The sequence below is a fragment of the Podarcis erhardii genome, assembly GCF_964252035.2.
Source record: "Podarcis erhardii genome assembly, chromosome: 1".
Classification (NCBI taxonomy): Eukaryota; Metazoa; Chordata; class Lepidosauria; order Squamata; family Lacertidae; genus Podarcis; species Podarcis erhardii.
The window spans coordinates 20121856-20146076 of NC_138497.1; the positions used below are offsets into that span (position 1 = coordinate 20121856).

At 40.8% G+C, this 24221-nt stretch overlaps 1 protein-coding gene and 1 long non-coding RNA gene across 6 annotated transcripts in view; one reads left to right on the top strand and one right to left on the bottom strand.

The window, feature by feature from the left end:
- VRK1 (VRK serine/threonine kinase 1) overlaps positions 1-24221 on the bottom strand; it is a 42260-nt gene that overhangs the window by 11079 nt on the left and 6960 nt on the right. For 3 of the 5 annotated variants that reach the window (XM_081863553.1, XM_081863552.1, XM_081863556.1), the window contains exons 2-11: positions 22373-22531; positions 20469-20524; positions 17747-17816; positions 15883-15970; positions 14197-14305; positions 13970-14062; positions 10870-11002; positions 8518-8638; positions 6765-6823; positions 5698-5876 (exon numbers count right to left, since the gene is read on the bottom strand). In XM_081863553.1, the coding sequence (XP_081719679.1) occupies positions 5698-5876; positions 6765-6823; positions 8518-8638; positions 10870-11002; positions 13970-14062; positions 14197-14305; positions 15883-15970; positions 17747-17816; positions 20469-20524; positions 22373-22523 (1059 nt within the window). In that variant the 5' untranslated portion in view covers positions 22524-22531. The remainder of the gene's footprint in view (positions 1-5697; positions 5877-6764; positions 6824-8517; positions 8639-10869; positions 11003-13969; positions 14063-14196; positions 14306-15882; positions 15971-17746; positions 17817-20468; positions 20525-22372; positions 22532-24221) is intronic. The other 2 variants (XM_081863555.1, XM_081863554.1) reach the window with 1 other exon arrangement.
- Positions 1-24221, top strand: part of LOC309345609 — a 248536-nt gene that overhangs the window by 10710 nt on the left and 213605 nt on the right. The window lies entirely within an intron of this gene.

The following is a 24221-nucleotide window of genomic DNA, read 5'->3' on the forward strand; positions in this document are numbered from 1 at the left end:
TCAACTGAATTTCATTTTTAGGAAGGGAGAACAACAGCTCATCTTAGAGTTGTCTGAGGTCCAATTAATATGCAAGACTGTCTCATCTTCTAACCAAAGTTAGATTGAAAGTGCTTATTAACTTTATTAAGTTCACACACTCCTCCCTCTTCCAATCTAGCAATAGGTCCAACTTTGGGTTTGGAGCCAACTATGCTTAGCATAAAATATTGCCATGCAAGGAAGCCCGAGGTGATACTTTTAGAAGCCACTTTGACACTCAGGATTTGCATGCAATTCGACACCATACTGAGGAGGCATACAAAGTACCATCTGGTCCAACTGAATTGGATCAATTTCAATTACTACAGCCCACCAATATCCTTGCAGGAGAGTCTGAGTGACCACACGTGGCTCATCAGGGGGATTGATGGGACAAGAGGGATTAACATCAAGACTTTGGAAACTTAGCGTTATGCGATGTTAGCTGCTTCCAACACTTTCTCCTCTATTCCAAAAATAGTCATGCATTACCAAAGATTCCTGCATTGCAGGGGGTTCAACTAGTTGACTCTCAGGGTCCCTTCCAACTCTATAATTCTTTGATTGCTTTTTTTTTAAAGTGCTGTTAGATTTATCAATCCTTCCTTCCCCTGACGTGTATAACTGTCTGTCTCTTCTGAAAAATAGTATTATAACAATAAGCAAAGTGTATTTTTCCACCTATAAATGCTGTTTGACTTGATAATGACAAGTGTTTACTGGAAGTACTTCATAATTCAGAATACCATGATCATTTCTTCAGATTAACTGAAAGTTATTTTTTACCAGTCAGAAACAGGACAAAACACTTCTACTCTAGAATTTCTCTTCTAGGAAACTAAGCTTCTGAGAGAGAATTTATCCACGCTTATCTTTTGTCCTGCTCTTTCCAGCCACACTTTAAAGCTCCGTGTCCAAGCAACCTTTTTCTTTGCTCTGGATCTTCCCCCATGAAAACACACTATTTAAAGATGAATTGAAACAAACGTTAATTTGGGCTTTTGTGGGGAGGGCTCTGGAGAAAAAAAAAAAAAAGTGGGGATGCTCAGACATGAAGCTATAAAATGCAGACTGTGCCTGGAAAGAGCAGAGAAAAGGTGTGTGTGGATAAACCCCAGAATGGGAAATGTAAAAATCAGTGCTGAGCTAGGAACAAAATCCAGATCAAGCTGCACTTTGAAATCCAGTCGAGACAACTGCTAAATGCTGAAAGTCCCTTCATACACTGTCCTTTACAAGGATCGTGTTGATCTCACACACCAATCATAAGTAAACTAATGAATCAGTTATGAAATGGCTAACGCAGCCTGCAGGCATTATAGTGTGCTCATGTGATGAGCAGGCTCTTTTAGAATATGAGTTTTCACTCAGAAAGAGCTTCTAGTTCTTAGGATGGCAAGGCTGCGTGCCAAGATGTTGATCCTATAAATTCTCAAAAAGGAGAGTAAGGAAAGAAAAGGTGCAAAGCAAACTATGTAAATGACCAACTTTTTATTTATAGCTACGAGTCTTAGTTTTGTAATAAAGTTGGCAACCTGGAAAAGCGTGAATGGAAAGTATTTTTAGCCTAACTTGTTACATCCTGTTGGTTCTTGACCTCTGAAATGGAATTCTTCTGGATAAGCTATCTGAGTTTGGGACAAGTTTATGGAGATGTAAGGCTAATAGTCATGATGGCTGTGTTCTACCTCCAGCACTATTAACTGGGACTGAGAGCTGTGATCACATTACAACTGTACTTTGCCAGCTACACAGTGGTGTCTTCCTGTTTTAGTTTTAATGTCATATGACCTTTCCGTAAGCCATCTTGGGAATTTGATGATCAGCACTGTACAAATCTCTAAAAGTGAATAAATATTCATCAGCTCTTCAAGAGATTATCTCTATTTTTTAACCCAGTGCTGCTGTGAAGCATGGCACATCTATTCTAAAAAGAGTTAGGAAGAAAAAATAGTTTTGGATTTGTGTATATATTTATTGTCATTCATTCATTCATTCATTACATTTAGATCCTGCATTTTCTCCGCAAGTTTTTCCTCCTCCCCTATTTTTCATCTTCACAACAATCTTGTGAGGGAGGTTAGGCTGGAAGATAGTCACTGGCAAGTGGGGATCTGAACCCTGATCATCAAGATCCTAGTTCAAAACTAACCATTATACTATGAACGATCCTAGTCCAAAACTAACAGCTAGACTATGAATCCATTCAGCTACATTATGTGCAATTCTCCCACCCACTTACGGATACGTTACCATACCAAACAAGTGAATGCTGATTGGATTCACGATTCACACCAAGCTAAATGCCAAGATAAACCAATTGAACAATTCTAGAGAGAGTAGAGCTGAGTGCATTAATATATTAATTGGTTCAATTAACTAAAGTGTGGCTTTTTTACCTGAATTGTAAATCAGAGCACTTCCCTTTCAAAGATCCTCAGCACAGAGAATGCTCTTGATTCAGGCAAGGCATTTGAAGATTATCTTTCAGAATACAATTTCCCAGTTTGGGGAAAGGAAAAGGAAACTTACAAATACCATACAACCATCACCTGTATTTAAAGTCAACTTAGAGGGAAAGATCAACAACATGATCCCAAAGATATTTACTTGGAAGCAAGACCAATTATTTCAGTGCAACTTATAGCTTCAATTAACTAAACATCAATAGGCTAACAACCTGAATCATAGACAAAAATCAATTGCCAGGGTGGGGGTTGAGGGGGATGAGAAGAGAGTCACCAGCTAAGATTAATTCTTGTTTGATTGAGGCTTTATTCTCCAACTGCCTGTTTCAATGCAAGAGCAATCACATCAATTTACACTGAAAGAGACTCAAAAAGTGATGGGTCCCAGATATTTATTTAGGTAGATTTATATCCTGCCCTTCTGTTGCAGGAAATTGGTAGTATCAGATGAAAAGGGTCTTACAGCTCTGCTACGAGATGGGCTATGCACAACTGCTGCACTAGTGCAGCAAAACATCCAGTGTAGTAAGTCAAGCCCACGCAAATCCAAATGCAGTATTTGCTTTCAACATTTTAATGCATTTCATAGAGATGTGCTAGTGTATAGCTTCTGCTATTGTTTGGCTCAGGCAACAGAAGCCAATTGATTGCCTGTCCTTAGCAATATTCCCTTGAAGTCTCTGGAATAATGATTTCTTGTTCCGGAACATACGTTATGTGAACAGAATGGAAAGATAACAGCTTCTTCTCTAAACTATCCATTTTTTAGTCCACTTCAAATTTCACTCCTCTTCGTTAAAATATGGTTCGACTGAAAGATTAAGAAACTCTAGCTTTTAAACATATAGGCTACACCAGTCAACATGTCAAGCACGATCTATTAATTTCAAGTATACTAATGAACATTGTATACAGTGCTTCCTGGTGACAAGACTTCACTATACAATACTGTTAATTCCACAATTACTGCTATGACTATTCCTATATATATTTCAGGCTGTACTAGCCGACAAATCAATATTGTTTTGCAGTAAACCCTTGGATGGTTTAGTCTAGTCAAACCTGGCTATGGGGTGTGGCGCTCATCTCGCTTCAGGCTGAGGGAGCCAGCGTTTGTCCAGACAGCTTTCCGGGTCATGTGGCCAGCATGACTAAACTGCTTCTGGCGCAATGGGACACCGTGATGGAAACCAGAGAGCACAGAAACACCATTTACCTTCCCAGCGGTACCTATTTATCTACTCGTGCTGGCATGCTTTCGAACTGCTAGGTTGGCAGAAGTTGGCAGGGTGTATGGGGTGTTAGAGGAGGAGTAGTACTTCTGGTAGCAGACACGTCATGCTCCTTCTGTTGTAGTTGTTGACTTTTGGTCCATACCCTGCACTCAGCTCCCACTTGTGGCTCCTAGTAGCTGTCAGCTCATGACAGAAGCGACACCCTGAGAAATGGCACACCCGAACCATCATCCTATTGGCACATCCCATTGGTTGAAGCATTCCAGCGCTCAGTCTAGTACTATCACTTCATCCTTCTCTTCAGTCGGTAGCTCTGAGCGCAGCCATTTGGTGCCAATGCTTTCCTTCTTATCCAGCTTCCTTTTGCGGCCCTTGCTTTCTGGGTCATCAGCATTAGCTGAAAAACCTTCCTAAGTCTCAACTATCAGTACATCATCATCTTGAGCTGTGGGTGCTGATTCCTGTATATACACAGCAGCCTTCAAATAAATCTTACACTTGAATCATAAATAATGTCATTTCATGACATCTCTGTCAATACATATATTCGCTGAAGGTTTTTCCTGTTTATGAATAACAAAGCAGTCAAATATGCTTTTGCAAAGAGATGGACTCTAAAAAGGAAAAGAAGGAACTGACCTCTCTTTCTCTGCCTCTGCCTCTCTCTCTCTCTCACTCACACACGCGCACACACACACACACACACACTTGTAGATAAGAGTTCTGTTCAGAACTACAGGCATTAAAATCAGCATTTATACAGAGTTCATACGAAAAATATTGAAATACACACATTTGGTGCATCAATGTTTTACCCATGGGATACAACCAAGTAAATATCCATCACAGAAATGTATCACTACGACAAACCCAAAATCCCACTTCTAATCTTTTTAATTACTGTTCATGAAGAGCATTATGCTAGTACTCAGTAATTATCAAACAGCCTGGTGTCCAATACCAAGCTTATGAATAAAATTCTGGTAAGTAAAATACTGGATATTATACAGAAGTACAGTGGTACCTTGGGGTTACATACGCTTCAGGTTACAAACTCCGCTAACCCAGAAATAGTACCTCGGGTTAAGAACTTTGCTTCAGGATGAGAACAGAAATCGCTCGGCGGCAGTGCGGCAGCAGCGGGAGGCCCCATTAGCTAAAGTGGTGCTTCAGGTTAAGAACAGTTTCAGGTTAAGAACGGACCTCCAGAACGAATCAAGTTCTTAACCCGAGGTACCACTGTAGACTGAATGCTTGGTTTACATGCCATTACAGGAATAACACATCTGGTGGTTTATCTGTCTCTCTGGCTGTTCAGCTATCATGTCAGTTAAAGATTTGATAGCCTATAGCAGGGATGGGGAATTTTTAGCCCTCTGGATGTTGTTGGACTCCCCACTCTCCTCAGCCCCAAACAGTACATTCAGAGATGGTGAGAGCTGTAGTCAGCATTATCTGCGGGACCACAGGTTCTCCATACCTGAGCCACACAAGGACTTCCTGTGTGAAAACTGTATCTACCATGTTGAAATGCACACAAAAAAAAACCTTCTGGGTAGACACCAGCCAAGATCCAAAGAGCTTTTTCCTAGCTTTCACATGAGTTCCAAGGAGACTTGGGTGGATGTGTGTTTTTCCACTTCAGCCCCTTACACTGTGTGAAGTGGCATTTCAACAGCGGTTTGTGATGTGGCACAGAGGTCTCCATAAAAGAGAAGGAAAAAAACCTCCCAGTGGTGCACGTGTAAGCTCTTGGGCAAGGCTAAAGTAGCTCTTTGGACTCAGGCCAGTGACAATAAGATGGAACAAGCCTTTTGCTCATGAAATATAGTCAAGTCTCAAGTGTGCATTTGTTCCCTTTCCTCTTCCAGTCTGGATTTCACCTACGTGACACCCATTTCCAACAGCACTCACTCGTTTTCCAGCTGAAAAGAAGAGGCATTAAATACTGATCTGAATTAAAAAATAAAGACCTTAAGTGCAGGCTTTGCTGGAATGTCTCCATTCTCTGAAACATCCAAGTCCAGTATACCATCATCCTTCTGACCAATGTCCTTGAGACCCTGAAGAAGTATTTCCCGTAACCTCTCGTATGGTGGTTTCTCAGCATAAGTCAGAGACATCACCTTTTCCATGTATTTGGCTATTTCATCTGAAATAAACAATAAGTGTCTATCTAAGGAGATTGAATTATACTACAAACACATTCTAAAGTGATTCACCTAGAAAATTCACACAATTCTATGCTACCGCTCAGCCATGGCTGTTGTGCAGAATCTGATTTCAAGGGTTTACTCGGAGTAGGACTTATGCTGAATATCACCCTTCGTCATGAAAAGCCATCCTAGCATTTCAGTAAGAAAGCACTACAAACAACCCTGCAATTTTGCTTTGGAAGGAGGCGTTTACATAATACACTCGTCTTGCTCAGGAGTGTTTATTTCAATGAAAATAGACTTGAGCCCAATGACTTACACTTTCTAAGTTCAATTCATTCAGGAGTTTTTAAACTTCCCGGAAATTATGTCACGTTTTCCAGTATTTTAGACATAAAGTGCTTGTTTTGTCTGCAGGCACAAATACACACATCTCTCCAGCAAGCAAAAATTGTCATGATCTGAAAGCCAGTCATGTTTCATGTGTGCTGCATGCTATGACTGAAGAATCTGGATCCTCCTGGCATCCCAAATCCCACTGATGGTCTATGTGTGAACGCTAAATGATCTTAATAGCTGTGAATTTTGCCCCCCTGCATTAAAAAGAAAAAATATTTCCTTACAAGCCAATCCTTTCATCCTGCAATTTCACGACAACCTCAACTATATTTGCAAAATGCAAAATGTACAAATATGTAGCAAGTTGTTCAAGGGGTCGTTTTAACTTTGTTTGGAAAATGAGCACCAGAAGCTCTCCAAAAACAAGCAGATCCTGGACACTTTTTGTTTCAACAAAACCCCTTTGAATTCTTTTTTATAATTCTTGTAAAAACTTTTTTTCAAAAGTTTCATTATGGGTTAATATGACAATTGAATATTCTTACCTGGTTTATCTTTTTTAGAGAAACACTCACTCATCAAGTCTGCAATATTATCTGTATACCTGATGGGGGGTGGGGGGAAGCAGACAAGTTATGTTTAAGAGATCAGCAGCTACTATTTTTGGTGAATATTCTCCCTTAGGTAAATAAGTGTGTATCAACACAATGATGAGAGTAAAAATGGGGCAAATCCCTTAAATTTTAAAATTATACTTCAGTACTGAATAAAATATCCCATTTTCTAATATAGTACAATCTCATTTAGTAACATTTGCTCAAAATATACAGGCAATCAAAACTGTGGATGAATGAAAAGATTATTGCATTATATTTTTGATGGATGTGTTACTATATCATGAAATTCCCAGAGAATCATGCATGTATATCAAACAGGAAAGCCGGGGCCTTTAATTAGACCAACCTGTGTTGGGAAAGGAGAGAAAGTCAGAACTTTCAAGCAGAAATAATAGGCAAATTGAAATTACACTGACAGAAGAGGCTGGAAACATCTTCAGAGCTGAGGGTCACATTTCCCCAGCGGAATGCTGTCAAGAGGCCCCACACCAGCAGATCTACTTGCAGAGGATGGACTTGCAACCGCACACTTTGCACAAGAGATAAGCCCCTTTCCCTCCCCACAGATGGTTGAGACAGAGCTAGATGAAATCTCGCTGTGGGTTGCAGCCAACCCACAGCTTCCCCATTCCAGCTATGCAGAGCAAGGAGGGGTGATTACCCTGTAATTCACGAAAGCTAGGGCTAAGCTGCTGCTAGCAAATGAGGAACACTGTGGTAATGATTTAGCATCTAGGTTATTTCAGGGCAGCTTGTTCAAAAACAGATCTGAGCCCAACGTTAATAAAAACTATGGTCATGCTATTCATGTCTGGAATCTGTTGCAAACTAAGAGGGATGTGGGATGAGTAGGTAGTATGTACTCATTGCCTAGAAATTTTCAGCAGTAACAGATTATACTACTATGCCCTTGTTTGCAGTTTCTGGCTACCAAGGCCCCATCAGACTGTTGCAAAAAACAAAACAAAAAAACCAGCAGTGCACAGGTGGGTGCATTTAATGAGATTCCTAAGTTTGGATGATATGTGCAATGAGAATGATGAAAAGTGGGTGGTGAGCTACTTGTTCAACAGCTACACTTTCCATTTGCTGCATGTTCAGTATGTTCACCTGTCAGGGCTGGCCCGCCCATCAGGCAGATGCCTCGGGGCGGCAGGCTCCTGTGGGTGGCGGTGCTGCTGTGTACCTGCTGCTCACCACTGCCAGATGCTTGGCACCTCCTCCTGCCCCTTTGCCACTGCAGCCACACACCACTGTCTTAGCCACGCCCCTGCAGCCTGCCTGCTGCTGTACCTCCTTGACCACCACCCAGGGAAGCCTCAGTGTGCTGGCAGAAGCGAGGGGCTGTGGAGGAGGAGGGGGGTGGAGAGTATACGGGCGGGGGGGTTGCCTTAAGTGGCAAAATATCCTGGGCTAGCCCTGTCATCTGTTTTCTTTTATGTAAAATGAGGAATACCCATAATCAGTGTGAATACCTTATCCTATTATTTAAATAAGGGCTTTTCATTCAGTTAGGTGAGTACTGGAAAATAGAGTAATCTCATTCCTTTTGGGTAGTCAAGCCCCAACTATACATCTGACTAATATTTTGAATTTGGGGGCCTCACTATCAGCCAAGTTGAAAGATTACTATTTTGAATAAGACAAATTTGTTTGTGAACATTAAAAATAAGAGTTTTACCTAATTTTGGAGTCTTTGACATAATTGGGGTCTTTCAGATTGTCTTCCCAAGGGAGTTTACCACAAAGCCAACAGATCATACAATAACCCAGAATTTCCAAGTCACCACGCCTTGATGGAGCTGCAAACAAAACAGAGCATTAACTTCACAGTTGTGTCTTATAGTCAATTTAGAGATATATAGATGATTTATAGATCAAGTTTGGGAACTATAAAATATTTTCTTAAGAATCCAAAAGGAGCCATCAATGTACTGTCACAGGGTCTTTCAAAACTGATGGATGGGATCTCTTTGGAATGTGTGGAACATTGGCCAAGATTTGGCATGGTACTATTGTTCACAGGCCTACAGGCGCTCATAGTTCAGGGTCTTCTAAGGGTGGATCATTATTCCAGTGTCATCAGTGACTAGAGAGGTGAGGTATGGAGAGTCCCCAGCTGCTGTTCTGCCTGGTTGGAGATTAAATGTGCAGGGAGAAGAGGTGTGTAATTGATGAGGTTTCTAAGTGGTGTCAGAGATTACTATGGCTGGGATCCAAACAGCTACTTTAGTGGTACCCAAGGATTTGCACCTGTCCAGTGGGGTTTCTTTTAGAACAGAAAATCCCATGCTGTCTCACAAATTGCTTTTGAGACTATCCTCAGCAGCATGACAAGAATGGGGAGCCACTCATTGCATTAGCACAAGTCCAAAACCTCTTTGGGTTCAACATTTTCAAGATCCTGAACCTAGTAAACTTAGAAGACATGTACTTTGAGGCACAGTGACCCATGCCACACTTCCTGATGGGACCCTTTTTAGTTTTATATTATTAATTTTTTTTACCATTGGTCTCTGAGTGTGGACAGCACAAGAATGACACCAACCCCTGGAATTGTACTTTTAAAACTCCTGTCTTACGAGATGAAATGCAACAATGTGCAATTGCTCTCACCACTGTAACGTACCAATGCAACTCATAATCTGAAAATCAATCAAGATTGCTTTAAAAAGCCTGGATCCAAAGAACAGATATGCATGCATGGAATAATGGAAAGCAATGCCTCAAGGGCAGTTTTTCTCCATATGCACCTTCCCAGACACTGAGATCATCCTCGTGTGCCTCCTCCATGAGAAGTCTGGAAGGTGGCAACACAAGAACAGGCATTTTCTGCGAGGGCTCCCCAGTGACGTTCGGCTGGTACCTTCCTTACACACCTTTAGGCGCTAGGTGAAAACATGCCTCTTTAGCCAGGCCTTTGGCTGATTGACATCCAATTCCCCTTTAAATGTGTTGTGGAAAGGGAGTGGAATTATTGGTTTGTTTTCGTTCTTACTTTTATGAAGGATTTTGTTTTTGTATATTGTGATTTTATGTTGTGAACCGCCCTGAGGTCTACAGGTATAGGAAGGTATACAAATTGTAATAATAATAGTAAGCAAGAGCTTTGCTTTTATCCATTGTTTTCAGCAGCAGTACCCACCTGAAGCCGAAAGCTTGTGAATTTAAAAACAGCTAACCTCTTCTGTACTTAGAAATCCTGCTTAGAAAAAAAGGAGCGCTCTGGCTATGTGAAAGTAGCTGGGTGTAGCTCTGTGGTTCAGAATGTGCTTTGCATGCAGAAAGTCCTGGGTTCAATTCCTGCCATTTCCAGACAGGGTTGGAAAAAGACTCCTGCATGAAACCCTGGGAATGCCCTGTCAGTCAGTATAGCCAACACTAAGCTAGATGGACCAACAGTCTGAATTAGCATAAGGCTGCTTCCTCTCTCATCTTTGAATGTACATTCATCCATTCTTTACCATCTAAGATCTAAACATATTTTTTAAGAGCTAATATGTAAAAAAAAAAAAAAGTAGTCTTGTTTTATATACTTGGCAATAAGATAAAATATATTAATATTTGACTGGCCAAGTAAGACAATCTGTACAAAGATTTCAGCACGCAGATGTCCCGTTTGCAGACAATGTTGGTACAGTGGTACCTCTGATTGTGGATGGGATCCGTTACGGAGCTCTGGTCGAATCCGCAACCAGAGGAGCCGCTTCTGTGCATGCATGCGCAGCTAAACACTTCTGGGTTTGCTGCTTTCGCAACCCAAAGTTTACATTAGCCAAGGGTAACGTAAGCCGAAGTGATAATGTATTATTATTCTCCAACACTACTACAATCTGGCTTGTAACATCGTTTCAAGTTATTCTGCTAATTATTTGCAGCTTTGTTCCCACTGTGGAATTCTAAATTAATTCTTGATATGTAAGTGGGCTACTTTAGACCAGTATTTCAACATGGCCACATTTTCAAGCTCGTTACCTTGCATTCACAGCAACCACAAGAAACGTTATGCAAGAAGCAAAGCAAAACTACTTACCCACCCCCTTGTGAGCATCAATACTAGTAAATTCAAGAGTTCCATCATGACACCTCTTGGGGTTCTCTTTATAATCTTTGTGGTTACCTTCCGGACAGTATCGATAGGCGAGGCCATAATCCACCAAGTACACCTATTAAGATTCCAAATGCACAAAGATGAGCGTCATCCAAGAATTTATAAGGATGCTTTTACAATACTTTCAAAAATTCTCTTATCATTCAGACTTCAAATGCTTAGGTTATACTTGAACAAACATCTACAAACTATTCATTTTTCCTTATTGCCTTATTAAGGTCATTTATATATTTATATACTGCCATTTATATATTTATATACTGTCATTTATATATTTCTAAGCAATGCACATAAACATAAACCATGCAGAATATAAAGTAATAAAAAGTCATCATAAAACGGAACACTAGCTTCTACTGCCATGCATGTAAAGTTCAGCAAGGAGGTGCCTGTCTAATCTCAGTTGGGAGGAGAGCTCCATAGGTTTGGGCCCACAGCTCTGAACACATGGCTTCTAGCAGTTATGAGCCATGCCACCTGAGCCACAGGGGATCGCCAACAGAGATGTCACAAAAGATCTCAGTGATCAAGCTGGGATATAAGGGATCAAGTGGTCCTTTGGATACTCTGGACCCATGTTGTTAAAGGCCTTGTGAATTAATACAAGAACCTTGAACCTGGCTAGGTAACATAGGGCAGCCGGTGCAAGTTTTTAAGCACCAGGGTTATGTGCAGGTTGCAATGGAACCACTGTAAATTAGTGCCCCCAATACCAGAAAGCCACCCTTGTCAATTGTATCAAAAGTTGCAGGTGGTTTGAGAAGCAGGAGCAAAAGATGTATCCTGCCATCCCTCTATCAATCCAGGTCATCTATCAGGGTGACCAAGGTTGGTTCAGTCAAAAATCCGAACCTGAACCCAGAATGAAATTGATCTAGCTAGTCCACATCTTCCAGGAATTTCTCCAACTGCTCTCTCCACTACCTTGCCTACGGAAGGGGCATTCATGACTGGGTGTGACTAATCACTGATTCCACGTACTCCAATATAACACAATCCCATAGTGAGATACTTGCTTTTTGTTGTTGTTAAAATAAAGGAAGAAACCAAGTTAAAGCAAGTCTACCTGTATGCTGTGTTTCTATCTAGAGCAGGGATGGGAAGACCAGTGGATTAAAACAACCTTGCAAATAAACCCACAAAAGTTACTAGCCTGTAACAATATTTTGCTATCCTGCTGGGGACTGGCACAGGAAACTCTGTCTCTGCTGCAGCAGCCTGCTGTATTTCTATGATGGGCATGGAGGAGGGTTTTTTCTTCTTCTGGCAGCCTGCTTGGTTTCTATGGACACAAGGCAGGGAAGGAGCACTCCATCTCTCCTCCAACAGCCTGTTTGCTCACCTGTATGCAATTCTTTGTCACTTATGGCTACCAGGCTAGTGCTTAAATACAAGGCTGGGATTCAACTCCCATCATCTCTGGCCGTGTTGGCTGGGACTGATAGGAGTTAAAGTCCAACAACAATGGGAAGGCCACAGATTCCTGGTCTCTGATCTAGAGAAATCCAATACAAGCTTTAAAATAACAGTGGGGGGGGGGATATTTTAAGCTATATAGGTAAAGACTATATTGTCTCATAATCCTTGAAAAAGAAACATTTGGTTGGCTGCATGGATCTGACCAAATTGCCCCAGGTGAGCTGGTGGAGACCCGAAGGCTCCGATTTGCGTCAAGTCACCAAGATAAGTTTGATCTATAATTTCTTTTTTAAACCTATCACGAATCATCATTAAGATGGCAAGTGCTTTCACTCAGTTACAGAAGACTCCTGCTCATTTTTTAACAAACAGACACTACCCACTCAGATGGCAGAGGATGGTTTGCATCTGTTTGAGACTCACTAATTGGCACAGTGACTCCAGTCAGTATCAGCGCCATCTTCTTCCCTATACCTTAAATGGAGAATGCTCTTCCTTCCTCCAATAGGACCAAGAGTTTTCTACCCTCTGGTTGAATACTTAATTTGATATTAAAGGATTTAATAAATTGTTCAACCGTTTTTTAATAATTATATTTTCATCCTACCTTTCGGACAAAAATATTGTCTCCCAAAGCAGCTCACATCAATGAAAAATTCAATACAGTCCTGGTGGGAGGCACTGTACATAAATTAAAATGAGACACAGGCCTTGACCTCAGGCTGGCAGACTAAAAAACACAAGACATCCAAGGGAAGGGAAGGGGGGGAATAGGTAAGAGGATGGAGATCAGTTCGGCAATGCCAGAACAGCAGTGAACTTTAAATGGGCATCTTTATTAGATGAGGGCAGGAGCTGATCTTTCCTTGCTGGCACTCTTGCTTGGGTACATATAAAAAAATGCAATTGCCCAGTGATATTTAGACCTCTGGCCAGTTTAGTCCATATACATGTGGGTAGCAGACTAGTAAAGCTTTTTTTTTCTTTCTTTTTTGTAGACTAGTAAGTGTCACAAATTCATTTGCAAGGCTAGTTGGGCCACTTTAAAAAAAGTATAACATTCGCTTATTCACTCCAAGATAAGCACTCAAACAAGGGGAAATTATGGACTTTGTATGTGCATTTGCCAAACACTAAAGATGTAAAATAATAATAATAATAAAATTAGACAGCTACAGATATTTCTGTAAACCAATTGATTTGAACAATCAACATGTTAAAAATCAGGTTTTCCAAGTAACAGAACACTTATGCTTGATGGATTCTTCAAACAAAGGAAATAAAAAATTGACAAAGCAGACAGGCAAATGTAATTCACCGGTGTACTATATAATTTTAAACTTCCACCCCCAAATAGCTATTTGAAATTCATTTTGTATCGCAAGCATTCTCCTGAATATTATTCAGGGCAGAATAGCCAATTTGATCAACTGCCAGCAAAGTGAATAAAAAATGTACAACATTAACTAGATATAAATGTCAAGCAGAAATATTAATGCTGTACACATTCATAAAGGCAAGATTTCTGCTGAGGTTCACAGCAGCTCCATTAAAAAAAAAACAATAGGTTAAACAATGAAGAAAGAAAAAACCTGGAAGTTACCTGATGTGGAGCCTTATAGCCCAGGAGAAGATTTGAGGCCTTGATGTCTCCATGCACATATTCATGTTCATGAATGTATTCTAAAACATCAAGCTAATAAAGACATAACAGAACAATTTCAGCATATATAAACCACACACAGCAGAGGGCAACTACTCTTTACAGGTTACGTTTAAAGCAAAGAAACTACATTAGATAGCATTAATAATACTTAATTTTTAACTTACTATTCTCAAACCCAACAGTAATACTGTTTTGCGGGTAAAGTGCTTTCCTCTCTCTTCAAAAATCTTCTGGAGATCTTTCCCAAATCTGTCCATTACCATAAATCTGTAGCTGGTTTCAGAAAAAGAAAACATAGCCTTTAAGAAAATCCAAACGAGATACCTTAATATATATATACCTTTTTAGTGTAAGTATTTTAAATTTTAGGTTGCTTTCCAGCAAAGGAAAAAAAAAAAGCCCCAAAGCAAAGTACATAATGAATAAACATGCACATTTAACAACAGAAATTTAATATCTACTGTAGATACATTAAATGTATTTATTTAAATTATGTAGCAACAAAAGATACACACAATAAGCCACTGAGAAGTCTAAACAGGAGAACAAATGAACAGTGAAGGACTGTCAGAATAAGAAGAGCTAAGCGAGTTTCCTATGGATGAACAGGGACAAGACTAGGTTCCTGAGGGAGAGTGTTCCAGGGTCTGGTCTCCTGTCCCATGACAGCGGGTGAAAGAGATGCTAGCGGGGCAGAGGTCTGGGCCTCACCAAAATATCTTAGGAGGAAGGAATGATCGTGTGGAAGCAGATCGTCCATAAATACTATGATCTCAAACTGAAAATGTAATTCTTTCAAGCAATGGAGGTGGATCTGTTACAGCCAGTGGGGCACTGCCCCACCAACTTCAATAAGATTCAAATGCAGAAACAGGAAGCCGTTGACTAAATGGGAAGGATCCTGCTCTGCGTCAAATGACAAGACTGGGTCAGGCTGCTTCTCTCTCCTCTTCTACCTTTTTATTTAATAATTTGATGAATGGTTATTTCATAATTTCCATTTCTATGTACCATTCCTTCTAGAAGCTGCATTAGTTGACTGTGAAAAGTTGCTCCTAGTATCATAGAGCTGGAAGGGACCACGAGGGTAATCTAGTCCAACCCCCAGCAATGCAGGAATCTCACCCAATGTGGGGCTCAAACAACATGACCCTGAGATTAAGAGTCTCATGCTCTAACGACTGAGCTATATGTAAGGGTGTATCTTCAGAAGCCCTTGGGTTGTTGTTTTTTTAAAAAAGAGCCATAGACAAATTCAGTCCCTTCCCAAACATGAGGGCTCTTTGATCATGTAGAATCTTCTGTGAGCTGGGTGGGTGGGTTTTTTAAAAAAATGCCCCCCCCCTTCTCCTGCAGCCTCTTGTGCTACTTCCCCAACCCTCTGGAGAAGACTTTGGGAGGTGTAGGATGTTCTAGAAGGGAAGGGAGAATCAGATAAAATTGTATTTCCAGTAGTGACATAAGCTTCTAAAAAACACTGCTGCTACTACATTCAAGAGTTTCCCATCAAGCAGAGGGACACAACCGGATACAATTCAGGGGAAAAGTTCTAAAATTCATCTAACAATGCCTTTTGCATGCATCTGTCCATACATATTTCCAGTAACATTGATCTGTTCATCAGTAACATTAATTTAACTGTTAGTACAGGTTTAATTCTCCATATAGAATTTTTTCTCACATGGCAATACCTCTAATATTTTCACATTGATCAACTTTTAAGTCTGAATGCTGACACAACACCAAAGGCCATCAGTTACTGAGATGTGCTAAGAATGTGAGAAACTCACACAGGGGTAGTAGTGGCTATGAAAAATCCTATAAACTCAAAAATAAGAAATGGTTTGTACCTTTTGCCATTCTTTTGATGCAAGCCAGAACCCCAGTACTTGGGTACACCTAAGTATTTCAGCTTGTGAGAAGAAATCCATTTCTTAACTGAAACAAGAAAAAAGTTTCCAAATATGCATTGTTACAGCTTTCTGCAAAGCAATTATTGCCATATTTGTGTAAGGATGTGATTAGTTAAATCAGACAGAAGGCAAAATGATGAACGCCTATGGATAAGTACTAAACATTTACTACTAACTCACTAAGGGGGCAATCTTATGGCAAGATCTGCTAGGTTGAAAAGATTAGGATGCAGCAGATCTCTGGCTCAGCCAGTGCTAAGTCCCCAATCAGCTAAGGATATGCTCATATAACTTGCTCATCCCAGCTCGGCTGGCAGAACCAAGGTCAGTGTACCCAAAAAAGTGGCATTCTGGGGGCTGTACCAGAATGGGGGTTGAGGGACTTAGGAGGGCTCCTAAGCCCAATCAGTTTGGTCATGTGACCTGGAGACCCAGAACAGAACACCTTTTTGAGGCCTGTTTTCCATCTGCCAGGCTTAGGCAAAGCAGCAGCCCTGCCGCTGAATGGAGTTTGGATCTGGTATAACTTTAACTTGCACCAGCTTGCCTTATGCCAACCTTTTTGTGCATAGGATTGCTCCTTTAGTTACTAAGCATGTGATCTAATGCACTAAGCATTTTAAGGCTCAACAGAATCGAGTTGGAAGGGTGACTGGGAGCGACCGCTGAGACCACATAACACCGGTCTTGAAAGACTTACACTGGCTCCCAGTATGTTTCCAAGCACAATTCAAAGTGTTGGTGCTGACCTTTAAACGGCCTCAGCCGAGTATACCTGAAGGAGCGTCTCCACCCCCATCGTTCTGCCCAGACACTGAGGTCCAATGTCGAGGGCCTTCTGGCGGTTCCCTCGCTGCAAGAAGCCAAGTTACAGGGAACCAGGCAGAGGGCCTTCTCGGTAGTGGCACCCACCCTGTGGAACGCCCTCCCACCAGATGTCAAAGAGAAGAACAACTACCAGACTTTTAGAAGACATCTGAAGGCAGCCCTGTTTAGGGAAGCTTTTCATGTTTGACAGACTATTGTATTTTAATATTTTGTTGGAAGCTGCCCAGAGTGGTTGGGGAAACCCAGCCAGATGGGTGGGGTATAAATAAATTATTATTATTATTATTATTATTAGGGACCACAAGGGTCATCTAGTCCAACCCGCTGCAATGCAGAAGCCTTTTACGCAATGTGGGCCTCGTTCCCATGACCCTGAGATTAAGAGTCTCACACTCTAACAACTGAGTTAGGCATGTGCTTAGGTCTCTCTCACTGAAATTAATGGGATTTAAAAGGGCTCAACTTAGGAAGTGCATTATGCCCTTTCTATCATTTATGCGTTCCACGAGTTTCTTTCTGCCTTCTTGGAAATTTTAATATAGCAAACATCTTGTCTCCTAGCAAATCCAAGCATATTATTTAATTAAAATTGCTTATGCTTTCTCCCCCCTTTGAACAGCCATCTTGCACTACGAAAATTCCACTTTCCCCTTGGAAATTAGTGGCTGCAGCTTCAATGGGCTGTGACCTTCGAGCATAAAAAAGGACAAGAGAAAGTGTTCCAGTTCAGTAGGCCCTGTTTATAAACAATTACCTTCAATAACTACCCAACACTGCACCATTATGAAGAAACATCCAGTTGTAATTAGGTATGCCCTTAAAGTTACCATTCAGAGTCCTCCGAGAACTATGGTTTTCGTTGCCCATGAATCATTAAATATATTATTACACCTCTCCCAACGTCTCACATTAGGTTATTCAAAAAGGATTAAAGAAATTGTTTTGTTGATTCAAACACCAGTAGATTACTTACTTAGGTCAGGTTTAGCTGTCCGCATGTAGAAACTCAGTTCTGTAAAGAGTGGTCCATTGTCACTGGGTTCCTTTAAAAAATACATTTTTTTAATTAAAAAAAGTGAAAGCTTTCAAATCTGTTGGGTACTCTCCTCTAGTAAATACTTTTTAACAGATAAAGCTTTCTTCCCCTGTCCTATGCAGAATTCTAACAACCTAAGTAAATTCTATTCCTTTTTCTTTATCTTCTTAATGACTGTTACATAATGCAAAAAAGGTTCAATTAAAAAAGGAACATTTTTGTAGATTTCAATGCTGGGAGCAGGGATTAACTTAATATGGTGACTGAAAACTTAAGTGATCTTCTGCATTTCAGTAATATTGTGGTTTGCAGAAACAGCAAATTACTAATATATACATTTTTGCTTGACCCCCTCTTAGAGCAAATATGTGTTTGTAACAATGGAATATACCCTCTAACAGGTCATATCACTAGTCCATCTAGCCCCAAACTGTCTATTCTAACTGTCCACATCTCCCAAAGATCTCAAGCAGAGATCTTACCCATCACCTGTTCCCTGATATTTTTGGTTGAGGACACCAGGAATAGAACCTGGGACTATATGCATGCAAAGCATGGGCTCTGTTACTGAGCTATCATCCCTCCAATATGTACAAGGGATAGTTTTTTATAATAGAATCACAGAGTTGGAAGGGACCCCGAGGATCGTCTAGTTCAAGCCCCTGCAATGCAGGAATATGCAACTATCCCATAGGGGGATCAAACCTGCAACCCTGACGTCATCAGCACCATGCTCTAACCATGAGCTATATTGAATCAGTTCCTATGACAACAAAGGCTCAGATACTAAAGAGCACAGATCATTTACCACTAATGGCAGTGAATGAGCTTATGCACACCAAAGCCTAGTAGGCATGGGTGATTAATGTTGGTCAGAAATGTTCATGTTAGTTCAGCCACGTCCTGCTGAGATCTGAAGCAAGTTGAATGTTATGGTAGGCTTTCCCTTGCCAAGAAACCCGTCTCAACCCTGTTTTCTTCTCTCCAAAGTACAAACTTTGCCCATGTCATATACCACATTATTTTGTCCACATGAAGTTGACTTAAGCAACTCAATCTTGATCCAGGGTAAACTCAAATGTACACAAGTACTTCACAAATCTACATCTGGGGTCATACGTCCCCATCTGTAAAAGACATTTATGTTTTCAAGCTGTCTATTCTACGTAGTCAGAGGCATTCATTTATTAACACAATTTGTCTCCATTATGGTTACACACTAAAGCAAGCTACAAAGTACTGATATTCTGTATAAATAAAATGTTTATATCAGCATCCTCTTAAAACCACACATACATCACCGGCATGAACTACGCATTAATGCTTTTCAATACATTTAGTAGTCAGGGGCATGATGTATAGACTATTTTTACAAACATAAACTTAATCGATTCATAGTGTCTATAACTCTATAAATAACAGGCAGCCCGATACAGGCAAATTCACGGCACTAGGTTACTGCTACCAGGCAATAATACTTGCAACTATGCTAAATGGAAACTTAACAATTTGGCTTAAACAAACAAACAAACAAACAAACAGGCTTCCCTCTTCCTGTTAAAATGGGCAATAGTCTTCAGCAAATAGGGCCAAATCCTATTTGCTTCAAGGGGTGCCATCTCCCCCGCCCTCCAACTTTCCAGGCATGCCACATCCACTCCTTCTCAAGGGGTGGAGAGACTGTGGAAGAGGGAACTGAGAGGCAGCAGAAAGGAAGTGGCTGCACAAAGCTTGCACTCTGTCCTCTGTGACACGTTCACTTTTTATGGGGAAACGGGCTGTATCAGAAGCAACGCATGACTCTCTTTCCTACTGTTGCTGGTCTGGCTGGTGTATGGAGTCAGAATGCCCCAATATAGCAGGGGCTCTGAAACAAGTGCCAGCTTCAAGTGCCCAGTCGTCTCCCAGCCACCTCTATATCGACAGCCTTGTTTTGTGAACCGTCATGAGACCTCCAAGTATAGGGCAGTATATAAATTCAATTAATAACAATAACAATGTCAGGTAATAAGATTATGAGTGGTACAGTTGGATAGCAGGGACCAGACAGGGGGGAGGGAATGATCTGGCCCTCCACTGTGTAAAATGGCTTGTAGCCAGAATGAGTTGCCAAATAAGGAATTATAGCTAAGCACCTCTAATACCATAAGGACATATACCAAAAGTTATAAGCCTGTACTCCAGCTCCAATCTGTCACAGCATTAGTAACTGTCCATTTCTTATGCAATTGATAAATATTTCAGGGAATCTTAAAGCAGAAAAACAATCCCAGCAGATGAATGCAGTAGTGTAATTTGAGACTATAACCGTGCAGTTATAGGAATGTAGGTCAGTATGTGTTCAGTTATTTCAGCAACAGGACAATGTTTGCATTTTTTAAATGTATTATGTATTTATTTATTTCCATTTATGAATGTTCATATGAAGTGGTTTAGCAATGCATAAGGAATGCTAATGGCAGAACAGAATAAAAAGATTTTAAAGTAAGGCTTCAACTTATCTAAACTTATTTCAACCTACTTGTAATTCATGGGACTTTGGGTGCCTAAGGATTTTCTCTCCACAAAATTCTACATACCTACTGAAAGAGTCTTTCTAGTTTTCCTAGGATGTTCTGTGCATGCATCTGAAAATGGACTACTTCAAATATATACTTACCACTTTTATAACATAGGGTGCATCACTGGTGACTGATTTTGAAGAATTAACATCAGCTGTTAAAATATGAAGGGTTTCTTATCAGCATGGTGAAAGAACTATTTGCTTAATATACAGTTAGTAGTAACAAATAAGGATGTTGAACGCTTAAAGTTAAGTGTTCAACTTGTTTCATAACCAGCAGTTTGACGCTGGCTTGTTTTGTAACCGACCAGATTTTGTGACAAATCACAGTTCCTGACAAGGAACAATGACAAGGAAGGATTAGAGGAAACTGAAAATAAATGCTGATGAAGTTCTCCTCCTGGCAGAAGGAGATGACAGCACACAAGACTGATGTTTTGTTCAGGCTCATTGTAGCTCCTGGACCCTGCGCCAAACCATGGTTTAGTGTGGCATGCGGACATGGCCTGTGTGCATTGTATAATAATAATGGTGAAATCCTTCTCCCATTAACACTGAAGGAGGAGAGAATAGGCGACTTCGATTAGACTCATTCCAGCTCATATACATTGCGCTAAACCATAGTGATAAACATGTGCTTGTTACACTTAACATTTTAATTTTCCGTGCACATGTTAAATTGTACCATGAAGTGCCTCTCCGGGAATTGCTTGTCACTTCCAGCAGGCACTTAGCTTCTGCAAGTGACGAAGATAGTGACATTAGCCTGTCTAACTCTTGCAAGCCAGAAAGGGACCATGCCCTCTGCATTCCAATTATTGCTAGTCCAACAGAGCAAGATCAGTACAGACAGCACAGTAACGGTACCACTGAAGAGCCACAATTGCATCAATTGCTTAAACTAGAAACTACACTGTCTTTGAGGTACTTCTTGTTGCAGGTCTTGTATCAATACTCTGATCACCGTAGAAGCGAGTTACCATCAAATGTGCTCTTATAACACAGAAAGGCTACTTTTTATATTAAGGCTCTGCTCATTTATATTTCAGCTCATAAAGGAATCCTGTGGCTGAGATACTTAGCAGAAGTTTAGAAAAAGCAAAATATATATGCAGGGATTAGAAAGTAAGAGCCTCTGGCTTCAACCTGGCAGGAAACAAGTCTTGAGACAGAAACCCCTCCCTCTTCTTTACACTATGGCCATCCATTTCAGCTTTCTGTTCCTAAGCCAGATTACATATTTATACACACACACGGAAAGAAGAAAACTCATTAGGCAGTGATGAGTAGGTTTTACATCATAAGAAATCTGAGAGACAAACTCCAGGTATTACTCTGGAAATCTCTAGCTGAAATGCATTATTGATTTTTACAAGCCATGCCCAGCCAACAGCCAACTGTGTCCAAACTTCCACATAGCAAAGGACATAAGAACTGCCTAGCTTAATCAGACTAGAATCATAGAATCATAGAATCATAGAGTTGGAAGAGACCACAAGGGCCATCGAGTCCAACCCCCTGCCAAGCAGGAAACACCATCAGAGCACTCCTGACATATGGTTGTCAAGCCTCTGCTTAAAGACCTCCAAAGAAGGAGACTCCACCACACTCCTTGGCAGCAAATTCCACTGACAGACTAGGGTCTGTCAAGTCCAGCATCCTCTTTCCAAACAGCAGCCAGCCAGGTGTGTCTGGGAAGCTTCCAAGCAGGGCATGGAAGGTGATGAATAAAATCCGGATCAGCAGCAGAAACTTAGTAAGCTAAGCAAATGAATAATCTAAACAATGCAGAATGTTAAGTGTGTCTTTGGGCTCATCAGGTGATTATTTTGAAGGAAAGGAGGGAAATCAAGCTGCCATTCTCTAGCCAAATTGTGCCCATGATAAATTGATTTCACTGTTCCCATGTTTTCGGATTATATGTTCCCCACACCACCACCCCTGGCCTAAAGAAAGGAATGCAGTGCTCCAACTTTAACAGGCTTCTTTCTCAGTCTTACCAAGATAGAGGCAGCCAAAACCACCTTTGCCTATAACCGGACCAAGCTTCCAATCTTTCTTTGTTAGGTCAGTAAAAACTTCTCCTGGAGGAAATTCTTCTGCAAGTTTCCGTTTTGCAGGGCCTCTTTTCCCAGCTGCTTTCTTAGGCATATTCTAAACTAAAACAAACAAAAAACAAAAATCAATACACCTGTTAAGAGGTAGATTATTCCACACTGTCACTTGCTTTTAGTTATTTAATATACCAGTTCTCTTTCTTCAACATATGCTGCCTCCAACAAAACCCAAGTACTAAAATAAGAACCAAACAAATTCTCACTCCAGAATGAAGATACTTGAAGTGCTGTTTTCTCCCCCTTTTGGGACAAAATTGCCTTCTCCTAATTGAATCTTAAAACCATATTTCCACATGAACAACAATAAGAATTCTTTAGTTTGTAAATGGTATATGTATCAGCCACCAAGCTCTCAAACACTCATTATGACCATACAGGTTATTTTAAAACACTTTTACCCTGCTCTTGAGCTGAAAAGACTTCCAGATCCATTTAAGAACACACACACACACACACACACACACACACACACACACGACAATCCCTGCCCCCAGGCTTACAATATAAAAACCTCAACACGAAAGGAAAAGGGGACGAGAAAGTGGGAAAAAGCAAACTCAGGTATTGTTATCATTTTAAATTACAGTTCTTATAATGAAGAGCTGGGATGGAAATTGCTCAGGTACCCTGATGGAATGGGAGATAAGGGAGAGCCAAAGGCAGCTGATCTCTCAGTACAGCCAGTTGAAGATCCATACTTCCTTTCTTCCTATCTGCTTCAACTTGATGGCTACTGCTAGGTGGCAGCTGAGGGACAGCCAAAGGCAGCTGGTCTTAAAAGGGGGATTGGACAAATTCATTGAAGATAAGGCTATCAATGGCTACTAGTCATGCTGGCTATGTTCTGTGTCTACTGCTGGAGGCAGTATGCCTCTGAATGCCAGTTTCTGGGAATGGCAAATGGGGAGAGGGTTGTTGCACTCAAATCCGGTTTGCGGGTTTCCTGAAGGCATCTATCTCTTGTGCTGCTGTGAGAACAGGATGCTGGAGTAGATGGGCTTTTGGCCTGAATTTAATCAGCAGTTCTCAATCCTTCATAAAGACTGAGTACATCTGAACAACCAGTTTCCACCCTTCTATGTGAGCAAAGCTCTTTATGCTTCCCTGTTATAGACATTAATTGTCTTGTGCTCTAAAATGTGTCTTAATTATCTATCCTAACCATAACTATGACCTCACTATCCAGTACTGTAGATGGAAATGGCAACAGAGCAAAGGGAGATGATGTTGAACCAGGAGGGAGGAGAGGGCTGTGTGGATGGCCAAACAACAGTTAAAATTTTATCCAGAGTTTCTGCACCTCATCCTCATGAGTGCAGGGAGAAATAACCTACAAGTCACAGCGGCAGCCAGGCAAGCCTCAATGGCAAGCCTACTTTACATGTGGCAACATATTATATTACCTTGTTTCACAAACATGGGCAGAAGGAGCAAGGTAACCTGGCTGGAAGGGTGGTATACAATTACTTGTAATAAATAAATGTTCTTGTACAACTTATTCTCAATTGGAAGGGAAGCGCTACACAGTTATAAATGCTTACTTGCAATGCACATGAAGGGAGACTCCTTAACTATGAAAACTAAAAGCAAGACTCTTTCTAGGAATCCTACTGTTATGCTAACTGCACAGGCTCCATTTCCTGGCCGAGAATGCCCACATCCATCTGCTTATGATGGCACTGTGCCTATTTGCAAGGTGGCCAAACTATTACTAGGGCATTGATGCCAAGCA